Source organism: Thermobia domestica, chromosome 1 (genome assembly GCF_964235325.1).
Source record: "Thermobia domestica chromosome 1, izTheDome1.hap1.1, whole genome shotgun sequence".
Classification (NCBI taxonomy): Eukaryota; Metazoa; Arthropoda; class Insecta; order Zygentoma; family Lepismatidae; genus Thermobia; species Thermobia domestica.
This window is the reverse complement of record NC_137454.1, coordinates 26896453-26913888: the sequence shown is the minus strand read 5'-3', so window position 1 is coordinate 26913888 and position 17436 is coordinate 26896453. Positions and strand designations below refer to the sequence as shown.

The window sequence follows — 17436 nt, the reverse complement described above, 5'->3', positions numbered from 1 at the left end:
TGGCAGCCTTCGTGTTAAACAGTCCGCTTTGTACAATATCTCTTGAGTCAGTCTGGCCTTGTACTTACGGTTGATAACACGCCTGCTGTTTGGATTGTGGAAATATTGCAAGACTTATGACTCAGCTTTGCAATAAAAGAAACAATATCCATTTCTGATTCATATTTCTTTACAAGTTCTCGAAAGAATACTAACTCTCTTCTTAAACAATTATTAAACAATAAAGTGGATAATGTTTATTTGTAAAGAAATATCAAATCTAAATGTCTCACTCACAAATGCGGAACTGAAACAAAGTTCTCATCTGTCGCTATACAAGTTAAAATATCCTGATAAAATTCTCTGTTTGCTGGATATGAGCTTCCTATAATAAGTTTCATAATTTTAGACCATCAAATTCTGTTAGTGACTGAGAAGTTCAAAAAGATAATTGGATGAATTATGTTCAGGTATGATATCAGAGTTTATCAACAGTATATTCTACTTATTATGTCTAAGAATTTTAGTACGATTGTTCCATATTTAGTTCACACAACTGTTGGATATTGAAACTGGATGGTATACCCTATATATTCAGCAGTAAATGAACAACTAAAAACAATACTTGGTGATATAGTTATGACAAATTAATACAGAAAACGGCGTTTTTTTAATACCATTTTTCCTCATCCAACGTAATACTGGGAGCTTAATTAATTAAATATTTTATGTTACAGTAAAATCAGAATGCTGTCAACATACCACAAGTTACGGTACTCATACTATACCTACTTCGAATATTTAATATTATTATTTCAACTGGCCAAATATTAAGCACAACTATAATCCAGAAGAGCATGACAAGAAATATTTAGAATAACAACAGTGAAATATATATATGAGCTTAGATCAAATATCTTTATTAGCAAAGTTTGCATTATTTTTAGTTTCCTGAGAATATTTAATAGTGTAATTGAAGAAGATAAAGCTAAAACAGCTAGAGATACGATCGATCTATTAAAAGTTCTTCCATTCGGTAATGGGTAAACTTTTTTTTTTTATTATTTATTTCTTTCTTTCTTACGGTGCTATATCAACACTGAAAAATCTGCCTTCCTCCCTACATGACTTACAATCCAGGACCACAACAACCTATACGTATTAAGAATGAATCTCGGTTTTGGGAAAAGAGATTTATAGTATTCGTAAGACACATGCTATTCTTAAACAAGTAGATTTGTGTATCCAACAGAACACGAGAAGTTCATTTTAAATTTTTAATTTATTAGAAAATTAGAGATAGTCCTACAAGGTCTGAACTTACTCAATATTAAATATTTCATACCAAATACTGAATATTCTTATCCATACTACAGAGTTTCTATGTATAACGAGTTCAAATTTTTTCCTTGATTAAATAATGCATTTATAATCAACTGCTTGAATACCACACGAATATCTAAAGAAAGGAAAAATATTTCATTAGATAAACATGTTACTTGAAATCTTAGTTAAGCATGTAGCAGAAAGGGATTTTGAAGAAAAACTTAATAGAAGTGAATAACTAATTCCTTTAGTCACAAAAGAATTATAAATTCTTAATTTCTTGAATGTTTTTCATGAAGAATTTCCCTAATTTCATTGAAACTAAGTTCATTCCTAAAACAAAACACTGTGATGAGTATTAAACATAAGTACTAAAGAGAAATACCTAAACAACAGTACGAAAAACTTATTTTTTCACAGAGGGAGGAATATCAACCTTTTCATGTAACTGTACTAATTGTTGCTGAAATATAGCTCTAGCAGAAATGTCAATGCTTCTACAACATAGTATATAGTACAGCGGCTACAGTTACAACAATAATAAAGAAATATCTAATTAGATAAGGCTACTGAACACAAAGTGTTTACCCTCGAAACAAATTTGTTTAGTTAAATTGTGGTGCGGTAACAAATATCTGAGCAGCAAATCAGCGAATATGAAACAAAAAAACATAATACTGAGAAAAAGTAATTTCAATAAAAAGAATTTCAATGATTGCATGAAAGTTTCACTACAGCAATTATAAGAAATTAAGAAATCCAATTCATAGGCAGCAAATATGATCGCGGAAGCGATTACAATATGTTCAATTGATCTTGAACAAACCTTTCCGAAAGTTTGTACTACAGAAAGACGTCTTCTTAGATACTGCCACAGAATCCTCTTACCTCAGAGATGGGAGCATTGGTACTGATTACTAAAAGAACATAATCACAAAATACAACTGTATATTACAACAGCAGATTAATGTTTACCTGTACGAAACCACTGTTACACTTTTTGAGCTGAGCGAGCGTTATCTTTTAGGTGTTCACGTGTGCGTTTCTGTTACAATAATTTTACTAGGATTTTGGCATCCAATTCTGCACAGCGCTCAACGAAGCGAGTCTCACGCTGAAATTTTATGGATGCCACTGAGAACTGCTGTCCGGAAAACTGTTTCTAGTAATATCTACCGGCTAGTTCAACATTTTCCTACAAGGCATCATCCTTGTGGCAATAACATTTTCATCGACTGGAGACTGAATTACGAATTTCACGCATTAGCACTTTTTATTAGATACTTTAGTATCGTTTATGAAGTTCAAAACTAATCTCGAATTATTATATGTTTATTATTAGTTTTTAGTTTCTAATGAAGTGGATAGTGTTTGCTGTACCCTATTTGTAGTATCTTTATTATTCGTAAGATTATATATGATAAATTTCCCTGATTATATATACGCTTCCCTGACTTTCTTTAATAAAATGTTCTTTCCTTGACTATCCCTGACTTTAATAAAATGTTCTTTCCTTGACTATCCCTGACTTTCTTTAATAAAATGTTCTTTCCTAAACTATTCCTGACTTTCTTTAATAAAATGTTCTTTCCTTGACTATCCCTGACTTTCCATGATGTAGAAACTCTGTTGTTGAACCGTGAATCGAACCTAAGTTTCTGGCTTACAATGTCGATGCCTTAACCATTATCCTACCAGCATGCTCCCTGAATAGCCAGTCTTGATATCAGTGCTCAACCCTTCAAACTACATGAGCTGTATGCTTGGACAACTCGATGTCTACAATACACTTCTGATGGTTGATTTGTATACATGATAAATACAGGTAATAACCGATTTTATACATCAATTCCTCTATGTGTGAATTGAATGATTATTATAGAGTGGGAAAATGTACGACTGGACCGCGAACCAAACCCGGGTCTCTGGCTTGCTGTGCTAATGACAATTCCCGCTAAGAGTAGTGCGGTTTTTTCACTCTTTGTTTGTCACTCAATTGACACCTACAGAAGAATTGGTGTGACGCAAAATAGCTATATCCTCAATTTATCAAATATAATACCAAGGGCAATTAGCTCCTTTATCAAGAATTCTGTCATGTGGAGATATCAAGGATCTACTGCGTCTTTGTTAAATGTAGGCCGGTGATCCGTCTCATACTAACTGAAATTTATGTTCTGCGCACTAATTATTGGTTGGCTCGCTCAGCTCAATTTCGTACTTCAAATGTCATTCATTACCTAATTATATTAGAAATAAACTTACTGCTACTTTGTAATGCAGGAAATTGATCAAAAGTTATATTTGCAGAAGTAATGTGCAATCGCGTGGAAAAGAAATCTGAACCTCAGCTCCAGTTCAGGCGCTCTACACTCTTGTCCATCAGTATTATATATTCTTCGTTCTCCTAAAGCTTTTCTTGCTTATCACAGCGTGATTACATACAGATGTGAGGAGAGAGGTTTTAAAATGAAGGCAAACTTTTGAGGCTCTCTACTTGCATCTACATGCACGTTGTGATACACACTTACAAGAAAGCATCCAAAGAACGAAGAAGTAATTTATAATTCACAAAAGGACAATGAAATCTTACTGACAGTTATTTATCATGCAAGACTTCACTGTTTCTCTAGCGGTACTTAGCTTCCGGATGTTGTCCACGCAGCTAAACGGAGTTAAATAAATACACAAAATATTGCGTATATGTTTTACATATATATAATCTTTTAAGTATATATAAAAAAATAAAGAATTAGAAGTACACTATGAGCGGTTTCGCAATTTTTTTTTTTTTTTTATCAGATTACAATTAGCTACTGAGAAAAATGAAATAAAATCTTAGTTTTACGTCTCACGATTATGCCGGTTGGGCTAAAGGAGACGGTGATGATGAGTAATGAATGAAATGGTGGAATGAAGAAAGTGGGAGGAAACGGGAGAACCCCGAGAAAACCCACGCACACGGTTTTTGTCCACTACAAAGTTCACTTGGCGGGGGCTGGGATCGAACCCGAGACCCCAAGCACCAGAGGTGAACGTTCTACCACTGAGCCACTGCGGCCCCTAGCTACTGAGATGCGTGCATGAAAAACATTGAAGTCCTATATGGTAATGGAAAGTGGCTTCCGCGATAAGACGTAATTATCTTTATCCATTCCAGTTACTAACATGAGCACAGAGCTTTGAAAGAGATGATCATGTTTTGGAAGATTACAGATTTTCATCCCGAAGAGGGGCATATAAGAGAAATCAAAACATAACTAATTTTGAAATCTTCCTTGATCATACATCATATTCAGTAATTGATACATCTAGTACCTACAAAAGTTATCTGTTTCTAAGTTCTTGTAATGAAGTTTACACAACAGTTATCACATGAAAAATCTAGCAGTAAATTCCGTAAAATGTAATTTTCATTCCGGTCATTTATTTCAACTCCACAAAGTTGGTAACTTTTTGTTAAATTTGGTTATAGGTTCTTCTATATTGTTTTTATACAAATTAGTACAAAAAATGGCACACATTTCCTTCAACTATGCAGAAGGGAGGAATAATATCCAGAATGGAAAACAAAATTGACATTAAGTATTCTGCCTGGGACGATTTTTTATTTATTTGTTTGTACCTGGAAATGTTCCTTCCAGGTTTCTCGATCTTCTGTTTCCTCTTTTAACTCTCAATATTCTATTATATTTTTCAAATCGTCAATCAGTTGTCTTCTTCTTCGTATTCCTCGCTTTCCTTCCATCTTTTCTTTTAAGATGGTATGAAGTTAATTTCTTCGCAAGATGTAACCAATCCAATTTGCCTTCCTACGAAGGATGCTGACTACAAGTGACCTCTTCTCTCCTATCTGTTTTAAAACATCTTCGTTTGTTCTCTCTTGGTCCATTTTATCTTCTCCCAACACCACATTTTCAAGCACTCTAAATATTTCTTCTCTAACTTCCGTAATGTCCAGGTCCTTGAACCATACAGTCCAATGCTCCATATATAGCACTTGATCCATTTCTTCCCAAGTTCGATATTGAGTCTGCTAGCTAAGAGTCATCTTTTCTTGTTGAATGTTTTTTGGATATGGCAATTCTTAACCTGATCTCTTTGGTGCAGTAAGTGCCCTTGTCAAAATATTTCCCAGATACTTGAAGACTTCTTAAAGTTCTCATTGTTCTACTTAGATCCATAAGGGCGCATTTCCACGGTATATTCTCATGACTTTCGACTTTTCGATGTTTATTTCCATTCCATATAGTTTCCCCAGTATCAACTATTTTGTCAATCATCTTCTATATTCCTTCTTCAGATCTGGCTATAATAAAGGTATCATCTGCATAGCTGATCTTGTTAATGATCTGCCCTCCAATCTTGAAATATCCAATTCCGATTGATACTTATTTCATTAAACATTCACTGTAAATGTTGAATAATTCGGGCGACATACTACATCCTTGTCTGACTCCTCTTCCAATTACCACACTTTTTGTTTCTCCTTCATTCAAGCGCAACTTGACTCGTTGTCCTATGTACAGGTTTCGAGTGAGTCGTGGTCTCTCCAGTTAACTCCGATTTCTTTTCAGAAGTATTTTCAGAAGTTTGTCCAATTGACCCGGTCGAAAGCTTTTTGACAGTCGATGAAGCACAAACACAACTCTTCCTTCAGCGGAAGAAATAAGTGAGAACGTCAGGGGGGCGGAAAAAGAGTGTCGATGGCTGTGCTATTGATATACTACAGATACTATATCAATTAAAGGACAAATAATTGTAAAATGTAAATTTTAATGAAAACTACTCAATTGTCCCTTGTGACCTTAATGAAGAATATATCCCTAGCTATCTTAGGAAGATAATGGACTGATACATTACTACCAACGTGGAGACGAGTTTGGATGGAACAATTGTTTCCGCATAGGCAAATTTCAATGGTGAAAAGAAGTATGGGTAACAGCGATACGGATACCATTCCATCATTAAAACAAAAAAAAAGTGTGTTTTTCACGATAATATTGATAAGCCAGTGCAAGGAATCCAAGCGTCAATTCCACTACGGAATGACGCGATATCAATATTTACGAAGCCCTATTATATATCACATAGGTTGAGATACAGTAAAAACAAATTTAAAAAACTCCTAAAGCAAACATTTCGGAAAAAAAATCCTATTCCGGATGATGTGATAATCTGGAGTGCGTCTGTAGAAGAATGCTTTTAACGAACCATGAAAGTCCTCGATAAATGTTTGAAGTTGAACGAGTTCATAGAGAAAAGAAGCTGATTTTTTCAAGCAAGGAATTATCTATTTGGTTTTTTGTATTACAAGAAGATGGAATTGTGCAAGAGTAAAAGTCAATTATTGAGGCGCTAACCAACCTCCTTACAGTTACAGTTCTTCGGACTAGCGAACTTTTTTATCGCCAAAATTTACCCTCAATTTTCCCGAAAACTCCATCCTTATTTTTGTTACGAAAGAGTGTACGCTGGTCTTGGTCAGAGCAGCATCAAGCAGAATTTACTTTGGTCAAGGACTGCATAGCAAAACCAGAAATCTTACACTCTTTTAATGAAGATGCAGAGGACGTTTTTATGACTGATGCTTCACCAACAGTGTAGTTGTCTTTAGCCAAGTAAACAAATATGTACACATCGTCAAAATGCGTCTGCTACCTTATCTTGCGCAGAATGCATCACAATTCGAGTGCGAAGCTTTGGCAGTGATTTTAGCAGCATGCAAATTCCATAGGTTTCTTTATGAACAACTCAAATTACCGAGATTCCCAGCAATTACGCTGGATTTTTAGAGTTAATTTACCACCGACTACCGCATCGCCTTGTTTACAGCTCTGGTTTCTGTTGATGATGCATTACGATTTCGAAATCATCTATAGGAAACAAGTAAAGGTAGTAGGCTTTTTGTCACATTTTCCGTTATCTGAAGATACGGGAAGATGAAGCTGTAGTAAAAGACCACCTTAGCCAATTTGATTCTTTCGTGTTGATTGAAGAAGAAATTATATGTGAGATATCGCATGGTAAGTGGTGTGGTTATAAAAAGCTTCAGTTGACTGAAGTTGAGTGGCCGAAAAAGTTACCAAAACACCTCGATATCAAGGAACATAAAATTTTCTTCAAGTTTTTTTTTTTTTTTTTTTTTTAACAGTAGGAGCATTTGTTATTTCTCAAATAATATATTGTGCAGACATTAATCGGTTCGTTCAACAATGTGAATATTCTATTGCCAGGCAATGTTAATATGCCACACAAGAGAGAATATCATAGTTGGCCAAAAGAAGCACGTCAATAGGAACGTATTCATCATGATCGCCTCTATATGTTTGGTTTCTCCATTTTACTTTTGATTGATACATGTACAAAATGGGTTAAAGTTTGGATTGCGGTTTCCACTAAGTGCACTGACACACAGCAGAAAATGGAAGAAGTGTTTCATCTATTAAATTTTCTAAAAACTAATGTCACTGATAATGATCTCCTTTTTTCATACGATTCTTTTACCTCATACTGCGGAGAACGAAATATCAGTTTGGATCACGCTCTGCCATACTATCCTGAAAGCAACGGGTCGCCGAAAGGACATACAGTCTATTAAAAAGTATTACATTAAAGATGATTTTTTTTTTCACAGACAAGTAAATGGATAAATAAAAATAAATAAATAAAGTTTCAAAAGTGGATCAATCATATTAATTACTTGTTTTGGCATGTCGTACCTTCGCAGAATCAGAAGGCATCAGCTTGCTTACCACTGCTTACAAGCCTAGTATTTGGTATAACATTTTACGGGAGATACACAGGTGAAAAAAACACTCCATGGACGGGATACCGAGAAAGTGAAAGTGAAAAACGGTGTAAGTCAAAAATCACACGAGTGATATTCCAAAAGTTTTAACAGAAATCTTAAATAAGAAGATAGGGAGAAATATCTATTAAGTTCTTGTTAATAGTACTAATAAAACTTATTATAGAATCAGATTCGAGCTTGAATAGGCCTTTCAATGCGAATGGTACTACACACTTGACCTAGCATTATGAGGCCAGTGGTTCTGCTGTATTTCCCTATACGAAGAACAAACCTTGGATGAGAGACTACATAAGAGCAGAAAAAAACTTGTAAATTCAAATACCAATAATACTTCGGAACGTTGTCAGGGGAGAATTTTTGGGCGCTCTCAAAGAAAGAGGGGACCATTGATCGTTTAGGAAATGAGTGTTTCTTAAAAAAAAAAAAAAAAAGGGGGGGGGCGACAAGTGTAATTAATCTTGGTACTGTTATATGTTATTATATAGAAAAAGTTGATAAAGATATCGACATTATAAAATAGTTGTTGACCTTGTATTTGTCAAATAGATGTGTACGTTATGGAAATATATATATACTATAAATGTATTCTGATCTTATTATGTGTTGCATCTGATCATTAGTCATAATGGGTTAGAGTTTCTGTGGATCCAATGTTGTTCGAGCATAAATCGATTCATTTCGTACAGCAGAAATACTGTGTTTAGGCACAAATGACCTCTTTTTTTCTCAACGTAACATGTAGTTTAAAGAGAAATCCACTCTTTAAGATTTAATTTCGCGACAAATACAAGCTGTATTAAGGCGAAAGGTAGTCAACACCGTTAGATGTGTATAAAAAATTATTGCAAAATTTAAAGTAGTGATTGACACCAACCGTGACATTATAGAACTACAAAAGTAAACGGAGTAAAGGTGGCCTATTACCGTCATATGGCTGCATATGTATTGGAAATGAGCAGATACATTTCCATGCAGCAACAGAAATGAACATAATCAATTTTATTTCTAAGATTTTACGATGTATACTGCGTTGAATATAAACGATACATCAAGAAAGTTTATTTATTAGTTGTTACTCTCTTCATCAATAGTACTTTTATCTTAACTGATACTTTCGAGGACCATGGAACAGATCTCTTGTAATATAAAGAAATACCTTAATTTCTATACACTATACGCTTTTTAAAATACATTCGCCGTATGTCGAACTGCCTGTCACACTACCAACTGAATAGGACAATATTTTAAATTGAATGCAATGGTGGAATGAATAAAGTGGGAGGAAACGGGAGAATCCCGAGAAAACCCACACTCACGGTGTCTGTCCACCACAAAGTCCACTTGGCACAAGCTGGGATCGAACCAGGGATCACACACACCAGAGGAGAACGTTCTACCACGGAGCCACCACGGCCCCAGGTAGAAAAATAGAGTATTGCTTCGTCCACCCGAGGCTTCCTTGAATTTCTGTCTTAAGAACTTCATTTTTTGGCAATGTGCTAATGTGTTCCAAGTACCTTACTCTACGTCTGTCATCTCTGAATTTTAATCTGTATTTTCCGACAATTGATAAACGATCCTGATGCAACTCAAAAAATAGGCAAACTTAAGTCTTCTCTATAGCAATGGAAATTCAACACTTTCTTGCCACGAGGACTTCTCTCAAATTCAGCTACGGTTCCTACACAATATTAAAACAATTTCTTTTTCAACAGTAATATCAACCTTTTACTTCAAGCTTCTGGATCACTATGACCGAAGCCCAAGCCTAAATACTCAACTGCATTAAAAAATAGTTTTTTTTTTTTTGGTGCTAAAAAAAATAGCATCCTCAGTACGATCTAAGTAGATATATTTAGTCACTTTTAGTTTATCACCTGAGCATGATTCGATATTTCGTTGATACGTTATAAATGTGATGTCTTAGGATAAAAAAAAAGCCTTATCTGACACCACAGGATTGTCTCAATTGTGTAGTTTTCAATAAGTGCAAGATATTTACGTTTAACTACAAGTACTATTGGAAACAAAAAAATAAATGCTACGTCATCGCTATTAAAATATAATACTGTTTTGACAGTGTGATAATGTGTTTATACATGCAAGTTTTGCTACCTAACTGGTATCTACTAAAATACTAACTGTATATACACATCTAGTTATAATTTTAGGACGGTCATATTATTCCTATTCAATGAAATAATAACGACTTAAATACAAGAAAAATGATGTGATACAGGCACTACTAAGCTTTTTACATGCTCAAAAAACGACGTGATTTTTTTTCTTTTAAGTGCAGAGCAATGTTTACATCTATTTGAACCGTTCAGTCTCCCAAATAATCGATAAATAATAATAATAAAAAAAAAAAAAAGAAAAAAAAGCGCAATTCCAGCAGTATGCAGGATTATAATCAATATATAAATCTAACAAAATAGTTTTAAAAAAATGTATACAAAAGACTACTAAATAAAACTGTGCACATAAACTAAAAATAAAGCATTTCATTCTATATACGCATTTCATATCATACAATGAAGTTCGTTATGTTCGTGCTCGTGAAATAAATCATATGTGATAACAGCAACACATATTTGCACTTCTTGTAGTGAAAGACTATATACCTGTAGGACTATTATGAAGTGAAGATATTGCTCTAGGTAGGGCAAAGTTATTTTAGATCAATGATAGTAGAACATTTCACTTATATTAAGTGATAAATAAAACAAAATCCAACTTGCAATTGAAAATTTAACTAACATTATTAATGGCGTCACAATAATAAAACAGCTCAAAATGAAACTCAAATAAATGAAGAGATATATTGACGAAAAAAAGTAAAATATATGTTTGCAACAAAAACGTCTGCAATGTTATACTGAACGTACTGAATAGTTCTCTCACAGCGCAACGAAACCAATTTAAATGTATAAAAACTGAGGTCTTTAATCAAATTTTACACTATCAAATGATTTATGATTATCACGTTACCTTCTATTATTTATAAACACATAATAAATGGAAAATTGTGACATCGAACACTATAAAGTTATTAGTATGAATTTTTACATTCAGTGATTAAGAGATAATCAGTAGCTACTGAAACCTGCCGCAAGAAATTTAATATCCAACAAATATGCTTTACAGAAGATTTTCTTACCAGTAACATTTATCTAGCCATGTTTACGTCACACCTAAATGTTGCATAACTCTAAATCTTACCTTCTATCCCTAACTTTTATTCGTATTTAAGTCATTATCCTCAAAATATTTCGAACCTCTCTGAAATCATCCTCTAGCGCAGACATGATACTAGCCGGGATCTATTTTTTGATTGCATTATTATATCATTTTAAAATCTGTAAAGAGAAGAATCGAAACCAAGTGTTCCGTGGTAAACTTCTGAAAATTCTATTCATTACTCCTGAGTTTTTCTGTAAAATATACTGTTGCCTTAGCTTCTGTAACTTCTTAGTGGCCATTGCTATTAGTGAAGTGATATAACAATGTAATCAAGAAGATAGATTGCGGCTAGCATCACGTCTGCAGTCTGCGCTTGAGGATAATTCCGAAGAAAATCAAATATTGTGAGGATAATAATGACATAAACATGAATGGAAGTTAGAGGTACCAGGTATGATTTGAGTTATGTAACATTTAAGAGTGACGTAAACATGGTTAGATAAATGCTACTGGTAACAGAATTGATTTTAAAGTTCTAAACTATGTATCAGAGGGCATAATTTAGTAACTATATGTGTTACACATACAGGGTGAACCTGAAAGATGTGCACGAACTCAGGGAAGTGATTTGTGACATCAAAAGTCCTCTTGCATGTTGTCGATTTTTACGTCGTGTACGAGTGACAGGGGCGGCAACTTAGAATCGAAACTCGAATCGTGACAAGTTGCCACCCCTGTCACTTTTACACGACGCGAAATTCGACAATATGAAAGAGGACTCTCTCGTGACATCATTTTTTAATGTCACGAACCACCTCCCGGAGTTTGTGCACATCTTTCAAGTTCACCCTATATATTCACTCCCACGAAGCATGAATAAGTACACTACTTAATTAACACGTAACAAGGGAAATGGAAAATGCAATTTTTAATGTCGCATAATGACCCGATCCTGGTTGTCAAATAGTACTTTTTCATACAGAAATGAAAACGACATTAAAATACTAGTTGCGCGACTGATATACTTCTGCGTTAAGAGAAAATGATAATATTGACAGCTAACGCAGAGAACATGGGTAGTGTTCCCATTAACTCATGCCTATTATACAGTGTTAGTGTATTATACAATAGTGCTACAAATGGTGTCGGTCAAATAATTTAACAACCAGTTTTATTATTAGTATAGTAAGTTAACTTGGTGTATTAATATGTTGTTATGTTATTATCTTTGTATATAATAATAAATTGTTAATAATAATTATACGTATATTTATATAATACACATATTTATATATGTCCGCCCATATGTCAATATATATATATATAGATAATTGCAAGATCAAAACTAGAAAATGAAACGAAATCTGTGAGTTTTACGTCCCGCGGTTATGCTGGCTAGGCTAAAGGAGACGGTGATGATGAAATAATGAATGAAATGGTGGAATAGAGAAAGGGAGGAAACGGGAGTACCCCGAGAAAGCCCACACACGGTATTTCTCCACCACAAAGTTCACTTGGCGCGAGCAGGGATTGAACCAAAGACTCCAGACACCAGAGGTGAATGCTCTACCACTGAGCCACCGCGGCCCTGATCAAAACTAGACCTTGATGTAGTTACCAGACGCTGCTGAAAAATTCGTAGCCCAACCCAGATGGAATGGACGAAATTGTACAGTTTTAAACAACATATCCCTGCATGTACAAACAAATTTTCACATTAATAACAAAATTATTATTATTATGTTTTTCATCATAATCCTGAAGTGATCATGTGTGCCCCGCCAATGAATTTCGCGATCAGAGCTGTCATCAAATTTTTGTTCAACCAAGGAAAGTCACTGAAGCAAATTCATAAGCATTATATGAAACACTACGAGATTCTTCCCCGTCATATGCAGTGGTGAAAAAGTGCGTGGCACAATTTAAACGTGGCGATTTCTCAACATATGATGTTCCATGTGCAGGAAGACCAAAAACAGTGACTTTCCTAGAAATCGTGGATGAAATTCATTACCTTATTCTTGAAAATCGCAGAATCTCAGCAAACAATGTTGCAGAGATTGTGGGCATTTCTCGGGAACGCGTCGGTAGCATAATTCATAATGACATGCGCAAGCTCTCGGCAAAATGAGTTCCCAAAAATATGTTAGCAGATATAAAACATACGAAAAACTCAAAGGAAGTAATCTTCCATTCTGAACGCAATGACGACTAATTTCAGTTGGTAATATATATATATATTGTAGGTTACGCTGTGCAACATGTGTTTATTTTTGTCTGGTAAGGTGCTGTATTTTTGCCATTAGGTTGTTTATGGTACAGAAATATACATTATTGTTATTAATGTGCCAAAATAAAAATACAAATAATAATTTTTAAAAAATCATCAGGGACTTAATTTCATATACTTTTGCGTTTCTGAAAGGAAATTAAGCATATTTTACAAACACGAACTGCGCCTAGGACACAGGTAGAATTATATTTTCATGCTGTGGAGAATTGAAGTATCATATCTTAACAACAGCATATTTTACGAGCTGGAAAGGGAATAGTACTAGATTTTTTCTTTTAAATTTTCAATTTAGAGATAATTTTAACAACTGCTTACGGGAATCTGTGATATTTTACCAACTGGTTCAGACGAACCGGTGTGAATAGGGTGAATGACACCACTGAGTGTACTGAGTAACATTCACTTTCCCCTTGACTAAATGTGATCCAATGTTTGGATCTTCAAAGATGGGAATCCTTTCTTCTCTTTCACATTTTCCAGAGCTGGTTTCAATGTTCACGTAAGTAAATGGATTATAAATCAAATTTTATTATAAATCAAATAAAATTTTAATATTAAAAGAAGCCTAAAGAACATGCTTAAAGGGGGGAAAAAATGTCAGAAATATTGTGAGATAATTATGCTAATATATTATGTATGAGTGGTATTTCTCAATAATATATCAAAAATGTCTTGGCCCTCATTATTATTATTATTTAAAATAAACATGAAGCGTCACGGCTTGACTACTTATTTTATAAAGACGCACATCTGATAAGTGAAACGACATTTTCATAATCGATTACGCTAATTATTTGACCAAATTTCCCGCCATTCTCACCACGCTCTTTTAATCTAGATTCGTGATAGTAGAACGGTTATGTTTGTAACACTGCATGAAGAAAATAAATTATTACGTAATACCTTCCTAACACATACCATAATATTTTAGGAGATGAGACTTGTAAGTTAAAACACCGTACACTGAGTTTTAGAATACCCAGTATATATATGTTACAAACTAATAAGATTATTTCCTTTTATTTTACCTGAAATGAGATTTGATCTTGTTTATTCTTCCCTGGTAAGAAATTCACAGATAAATTTGCTGTTTTGGGCACTGAAGGAAAATAAATAGAAGTGTGACACCAAGTATTATATTTTGTGCTCAACAGAAGTTTTCAATGACTTCCACGAAATCACTTCTTGATTATATCAGGAAGTCCTTTTTCCGGTTCAATTCTTCCCATCTATTCACATTTTTCTAGTGTTACATACAATAAAATTGCTTTGGAGTAATAAATTTTTCTTTCTTTCTTTCTTTCGTTCCATTGTATTACGGCCAACTGACATTTTGTAACATTTCTGCCTCTCTTCAACGATAACAATTGTGGAAGGACAATCCGCAGCTGACATTTCATTCAGGTAAAGGTCAATTATTCCCTTGGGAATTCTCGTCTCTCAAATGAGGTTCTTCATCTACATTTGCCGCAAGTATTTCCTTTCTTTCTTTCAGCATTTTTGATTTTTGTATCATTTGTATTGTATTCAATTTGTTTTCAAATTTATAAGCACGTGGCGTTCGACCATTTTTAGTACATTAGGTACTTTCTTCTGTCTTTTGTTAACGCTTATAGCAGGAAAGCAAGTATTTCCTCTCTTTACATTATGCCTTCCTCTTGTTCATTACGATCAGTTGTTATTCTTTTTCCATAAAGGAAGATATTTTTTCTTTGTTTGTATATTTAACTATTTCAATTATTTTTGTTTAAAAAATTTCAGCTCGTATCCACATAAAATGACTTGAAGAAAAATGAGCACGAAATATATATTTTCCTTATATTTATTTATTTATTTATACTATGGTACAAGTAACTTTATAAGCCTCTCTTAACACAAACAATACGAAGCTTGATTTGTTCACAATATGAAGTCTACTTTCTATTTTTGTGTTCTAGCACAGAGAAATCTACGACAAAAGTGTATTTGAACACTGAAATAAAGACTCCAATATCTTTAAAATATCTCAAATAACGTATTAACAAATGGAGCTAATATAGTATACATTTACAATATGCTACTATACTAGTGACATCTGTTAGCGTATTTATTAAAATAATTCGAGGATAGGAAAAGCTTATTTCACTTTCCATATGAACATGGAATCTCTGGTTATAGATACACTGCTTCACTTCAAAGAAAAGCTAGTTGCTTCTGAATCAGTTTTACTTGAACACAAATGTATCTCTTCACATTTATAACTTTTGCTTAATATAATGATGTAATGTGAACAGTTCCTTAGTTTTATTTATTTATTTAAAATTAAAAGTCCTTCAGAATTTAAAATGAGTCCTTCATCTCATCTAGCTCCAAGGGAGAGGCATTGTCAGCAGTGTCTTCGGAGATTCCTGATCTTTTTGTTTCATCTGAACTCGTTGACATCTCAGTGTTATCGTCACTGCGATATGGAAGAACACTCACGTTAGTGATGGAATACATACACACAAATTTCAAACTATCAATTCAGATATCAATTTAAAATATTTTATAGTCCATTCCAGTTCCCTCTATTAGACTGGTTGTTTTGGAGTTTATTGTCCATTTTCACCATCTAGGTCATATAATACGTGAACCTAACAGCTCAACATAGGATCCGAATCACCTGAGCTATTACTGGAAATCGAACCAGGCTCTTCTGTACCAAAACAGAGAACGCTAACCGCTTACCTTAGAGACAACATCAAATGTATTACATTAAGTCTTGTAATTTATACAAGCTATCCTTAATGTTTGATGTAAATCCATGCATCCAACTAAGAAGAGACGAGAACGTTGCAGGAACATACCTAGAAATTACTCTTTTCGCCCATAGATGGCTCTCAGGGCAGGACTAGAGTAAACTTTTAAACACGGAAATAAGAAATTGCTCCTAGTTTATTGCCATTTGTATGTAGTACTACTTAGCAAAATTAAATTATATTTAGTTAACGCATCGCAATTAGTTTGAGAAGTGTTTTTAAAAGACTGATAACCGTCCCATGATTATCTCCGAGGCTAAGGGAGACGATGGTTATGGATGAAATAGTGGAATGAAGAACGTGGGAGAAACAGAAAAACTTCGAGAACCCCCCCCCCCACACACACACACGGTGTGTGTCCAAAACAAAGCCCTGTTGGCGGGTGTTGAGATCGCAGCAGATTTCTCTTGCACAAAAGGTGTACTCTTCAGCACTGAACCACCTGGCTCCGAATGGTAATTAATACTAGTGAAATGAAGATAATGAAGGCAACGGTAGAATCCCCAGACAATCTGTTGGAAGTAGACTGTAGACTAGAAAATGAGTACTGGATCCACATGTCATGTAAGTTGCGAAAGAACTCTCAATTTGGTGCGTAATGACATATAGGACTGTAGATGATGAGGCATTCATTTTTTTATAGTATAAGGTGCGAATGCTGTTGATGTAGATTCACAGTATTTGAGTAGTCGATGTCAATACAACTTCTCTAACGACCTGTCCGTAACCTACATTTTATCGCTATTGATGAGAATACTTAGAATAAAAAGTGGGTAGCAAGTGCTACGAAAAATATGAACGGTTACTGAGTGGGAAAGGTAATGTTTCATCTTATTATAAATACATTCTGTTGTTTTAGCTTTTAAAGAATCTCACTTCAGTGTTGTCATTAGAACTGCCCATTATAAATTGTAGAATAGAAGTAATTTGGGAAGTGTTAACAGAAAGCTACTTTGGAAGTTACGTAGAAGTTAATGACATATAAAGTTTCTGGATATAAAATATGTTTACTTTAGTTACGACTGCCTAGAACATTTTTTGGGTTAAACGCTCATCATTATGGT

At 34.1% G+C, this 17436-nt stretch overlaps 1 protein-coding gene across 11 annotated transcripts in view; it reads right to left on the bottom strand.

Annotated features, from left to right (window-relative positions):
• Positions 1 to 17436, bottom strand: part of pnut (septin 7-like protein pnut) — a 451701-nt gene that overhangs the window by 33841 nt on the left and 400424 nt on the right. Inside the window, exon 11 of one of the 11 annotated variants that reach the window (XM_081755595.1) lies at positions 15878 to 16032. The exons of the other annotated variants lie outside the window; for them this stretch is intronic. Within the exon in view, the coding sequence (XP_081611721.1) occupies positions 15915 to 16032 (118 nt within the window). The 3' untranslated portion in view covers positions 15878 to 15914. Of the gene's footprint in view, positions 1 to 15877; positions 16033 to 17436 lie in introns of those variants that run through there. 11 annotated transcript variants of the gene reach the window in all.